Raw genomic sequence first — 4702 nt, 5'->3', positions numbered from 1 at the left:
TATTTTGTTAAGAAAGTAGGTCCTTTTCGTTATTATTTTGAAGTGAAATATTTTAATAGTATTCCTTTTTACATAAAAACTGTTTTCACAAACTAAGATGTTGCAAAGAAAAAAATGATTATTCATGCTCAATTTCTCCATTAAATAGCTCTGGAATGTTTTAGTATCATTCAAACATTCATTCATTATGTAACAATTTTACATCTGTGGTTATGTCTGTCATTCATTCTCTAGAAGTTTGCGAACTGCGTTGAGGTTATATTTGGAGAGAATTTGTTTTCGTAATGGGTGACTCCAATACCAGCTTCAAGCCGAAGATCAACAGTACGGCTCAAGACCCAGTACTTAAATCGGCTGAAATTGCTTATATGAAGTTAATAGAGCAGAAAAACCGAGAACGCGTACAAAAGTTGCAACAGATTGCGAAGAAAAACAGAATCACCGGACTTGCTCTTGGTGGCGGAGTACTGAGTGTGTATTTGTACTCAATATTCGCAGTCAAACAAGAAACCTTCCTCGACGACTTTGAAGAGCCCGTCAAAGTGCAACAGCCCTAAAATGGCCGCAGCGAAGAAAGCTTTACAGATAAGATTACCTCCTCTACCAAGTATTAAAGACATTATTCGGCTGTACAAACTTCGTGCTCTTCGCGAACTGTCTCAGAACTTCCTCATGGAACCTCGCATTATAGACAAAATAGTCAACGCCGCTGGTAACTTAGAAAAGCATGTCGTCTGTGAAGTAGGCCCTGGTCCTGGAGGAATAACAAGGTCAATAATACAGAGAGCTCCAAGAAAAGTTATTTTGATAGAAAAGGATCGCCGTTTTATACCATCCTTAGAGCTTGTCGCAGATGCATGCAGAAATCAAGTTGACGTAGATATCATACCGGGTGACATTCTCAAGACAGACATTGGTCACTTCATTCCTGAAGATGTAAAGACAGATTGGCATGACTCACCTCCACCAGTACATCTAATTGGTAACCTTCCTTTTAGTGTGTCTACAATCCTCATAATCAGGTGGCTGGAAATGATGTCTAAGCAAGAAGGTCCGTGGTCTTTCGGCAGAACAAGGATGACATTAACATTTCAAAAAGAAGTAGCTGAGAGGATGGCAGCCAGAATCTTGAGCGATCAGAGATGTCGGCTATCAGTAATGTGCCAGAATTGGTGCACAGTTAGACACAAATTTGACATTTCAGGAGGTGCATTTTTGCCAAAACCAGATGTTGATGTTGGAGTAGTAACCTTAACTCCTTTGAAGAACCCGATAATACAGCATCCTTTCAAAATGGTTGAAAAAGTAGTTCGGCAAATATTTTCTATGAGACAAAAGTATTCAATCAGAGGCGCTCAGACTTTGTTTCCAGAAGATGTTAGAGAAGAAATGGCACTGCGGATGTACAAGATGGCTGACATTGATCCTGTCACCAGGCCTTACCAGATTGCTAACATGGAGTTTGCCAGAATAGTAGATGCATACAGTGAAATAATAAAACAGTATCCTGAATTTGAGCACTATGACTACAGAGCTAAAAAGGTTAAATACAATAATATAGAGGAGGCGGAAGATTTAATTTATAATTAGTTGGTGTAGTTGTATATAATATTAGTTATGTTTGAATAAATAATTTCTGAATATATTTGTCTATTATTTTATTTACATCAAATCAGTTATAAACTAAACAGCAGGCTCATTGATTTCTTCTTTATTCTTCTTGCGTTCCTCCTCCTGGCGTTTTTTCTTCAGTACCTTCTTATGTCTAAAAGATTTGAGATGAATGGCGTAGGTATTATCTCCTATGATTATTCTGTTGCACACTTCACAGAAGTTATGTGAGTTTCCATCAGCCTCCCGTAGAGCGTCATCTATGTCCGGCTTTAATGGTTGAAAGTCACAAGGAGATTCGTTAAGATAACTTTCTATAATGTGTATAGCTTTGCTTTTGACTTCTTTGTCCCATTTTGAAACATCTGTAGTATCAAGTTCGTAAATAGGTGGTACCTGAAAAATAACTTTATTAGCGCCATCTATCGATTAAAATTAGCAATCTATGTTTAAACTTGTAGTGACTGTTTGTATTAGTTCTGCTACTAGACGCTAGAGGGCCAGACAGTGGTAATTTGGTACTGTAGTTTATCTACTAGACACGAGATGGCGCTGTTCTAAATATGTTTAATTTTCTAACAATATTGTACTGGTGTAAACAAATGTTGGTAAATCTAAATAAACACGATATAGAAAATTGGGGCGTCTTATATCCTGCTGTAACCAAATACATTATATACTTTTACAGGATTTTCAAGTATTATTTAAGACGTTTGTAAATGTTATTTATTTTATTTACTAGACATGTAATTAAAACCTGCTTACTTCTCTTGTAGGATGTTCCAAGAATCTTCCTCTAACCATCTTGTTCTGCCGGCGGGCGTACCTTCTAGTACCCATTTTCATGTTTTCTATACTTTGTTCAAGTATTTTTTTCCCTTTCTCACTATTTCTTTCCTCTTCAGATAACATTAAATACTCATGGAATTCTTTAAATCCTAACGTTTGGAAGACGCCTTTTGTGTAGTCGGGTGGGCTGAAAAGAATAAACAAATAAGATAAATGTCATTTCTTTCTTAGTTACCCTTTTCTATGACTAAACTAAACGTTTTGATTTCCTAAAATTGAGCTTATCAGAGTATAATTAAACAATAACCCCAAGTACTAGTCGACGGCAACTTGGTTATGAAACTTATTAATAAGTGAAACTTCTCACTTAAATTGATTTTGAGCATGCTTTAACTCGGTAAGCCTGTAAGCGGATTACGGGAGCCAGGAGGCGATTATGATTTTATGTTAAAACGAATTATCTAAACACGATTCCTACAACCAGATTAATAGATGTAAATAATTCTCGATTTGAAACAATTTAACTACTATTCTTACGTGACTTAAGTATTTTATATTATCATTGATTTGATTTGTTTGTTAGTTACGCTTTCATGTTAGAAAAGCTACACCGATTGACATATCAGTTGATATTTGATATGGAATTGTCTTTTGTTTTTGATGGGAAATCGTCTTTTACTAAATAAAACCGACCATGTTCCTTCTTAAGCCCTATATGTACCAGAGCCGCTGTAACACTTTCGAAAAATCAATATCTTAGAGATGGTTAGGTATATTTTTAATACGACTATAATAGGTAAGTCCCACGGGAAACAGCTAGAATGTAGGTATTTGTTGCACCTGATCAGTTTTACGAATTACTTTAAGATTATTTGGAACATAAAACGATGCAAAAATATAGTGTTTATCTAATAGATAGCGTATATCTTTCAGGGAAGTGCGATTCACATGGTTTGTTTAGTTTGTGGGCGTGTACGATCGTTGTTTTATTGCGTTGTAGAATATTATTATACTACGTAGGTTGTTAGGTATACACGGGCTAGAAAAACATAGAAGTTCTACATTTTTTTATGTATTTGTTGTTATTGGCAATAGAATGAATAGGTGTAGGATGGTCGTCAAATGGGTTTTGTTGTAATGTTAAAAAAACGGATTTTTGCTATAGTTACGAAGTTGTAGAAAATTATATTTTTGATAGGTAACTGTGTCAATTTATCTATTCTATAATTTTATAAACAAAGCTAAAAAATAAATAATCAAGTACGTATTCACGTAGATACAATCAATAACAATAACTACGTTTATTATACAATGATGCACGACAACATAATTTTGCATAAAACGTCAATACATTATTCGTAGACAACACACTACGTGGAAACCCGAACATTTAAAAATGGAATATGAATATTTGTGCGCCATTTCGCGGCGGATTTTTTGTCGATGGTATAATTATTTAGCGAACGATCATCGGTTACGTAATTGTGAGGTATCGTTCATTCACCTCGGGCCTGTTCGCTTCACGCTGCTCTTAACCTTCAAAAGTTATTCAATATATTTCATTTATTTTGATGTTTTTACTGTTTACGTTTGTTTCAGTCACGTGTTTGTGCTACAATAGTGGGAAATAGTAGGAATAGTTAGAGAGATACCCTGCTTTAATGTTTAATTCATCGACTTTGTGTACGCAAGATGGGTTTGAATTTTATTTGGAATATAAATTTGTATTTGTTTACTCTCCATATTGTACTGAACCAATTGATTTATAAATGCCTAGATTTGAATTTCAATTCAGTTTTCGTTCTAAAATAACCAAAAATATTTCCAGAACTTTATTTGGAGACCTGTCGAAAGTTTTTTAATAAAAATATTTGTCTGTTACTAAAAGTTGGCGGTACAGGATCGAGAATCGTGACACATCGATCGATTGATTCATCGGATAAATGATAAAATACCATAGATATAATATTACTATAGTTCGGCCATTCAGAGAATGCGTTCCTGACACGTCGCGATTGAACTGACGACGTAATAACATTCATTGATTATTGATATAATAATGTTGTTTTAATGCTCCTCAATTGTTAAAACGGTAAACAACCAGCAAAAATATTTTTATCGTAACTGCAACGCCATTGCAAAGTTACGTCGTCAGTTCAATCGCGACGTGTCAGGAACGCATTCTCTGAATGGCCGAACTTTAAACAAGATTGCGCACGCTCAAAATATATATTTACGAAAATGAACTCTATTCTGACGCAATAAGGTACTAAATTGGTTGCATAATACACAGAGGCAAATC

At 34.9% G+C, this 4702-nt stretch overlaps 3 protein-coding genes across 3 annotated transcripts in view; 2 read left to right on the top strand and 1 right to left on the bottom strand.

The window, feature by feature from the left end:
• The first annotated feature begins 284 nt into the window (after nt 1-284).
• Nucleotides 285-704, top strand: LOC124635439 (cytochrome c oxidase assembly factor 3, mitochondrial). The gene has a single exon (XM_047171321.1). It carries the CDS (start codon nt 285-287, stop codon nt 555-557), a length of 273 nt encoding a protein of 90 aa, XP_047027277.1. The 3' UTR covers nt 558-704.
• LOC124635437 (dimethyladenosine transferase 1, mitochondrial) lies at nt 559-1643 on the top strand. Its single transcript, XM_047171319.1, has one exon. It carries the CDS (start codon nt 559-561, stop codon nt 1588-1590), a length of 1032 nt encoding a protein of 343 aa, XP_047027275.1. The 3' UTR covers nt 1591-1643.
• The window catches only part of LOC124635432 (tRNA dimethylallyltransferase), a 228108-nt gene continuing 225047 nt past the window's right edge, over nt 1642-4702 (bottom strand). The window contains exons 6-7 of the mRNA XM_047171312.1: nt 2377-2587; nt 1642-2007 (exon numbers count right to left, since the gene is read on the bottom strand). Of these exons, the coding sequence (XP_047027268.1) occupies nt 1684-2007; nt 2377-2587 (535 nt within the window). The 3' untranslated portion in view covers nt 1642-1683. The remainder of the gene's footprint in view (nt 2008-2376; nt 2588-4702) is intronic.

Source organism: Helicoverpa zea, chromosome 12 (genome assembly GCF_022581195.2).
Source record: "Helicoverpa zea isolate HzStark_Cry1AcR chromosome 12, ilHelZeax1.1, whole genome shotgun sequence".
Taxonomy (NCBI): Eukaryota; Metazoa; Arthropoda; class Insecta; order Lepidoptera; family Noctuidae; genus Helicoverpa; species Helicoverpa zea.
The sequence above is the reverse complement of the archived record's forward strand: the minus strand, read 5'-3'. Positions and strand labels throughout refer to the sequence as shown.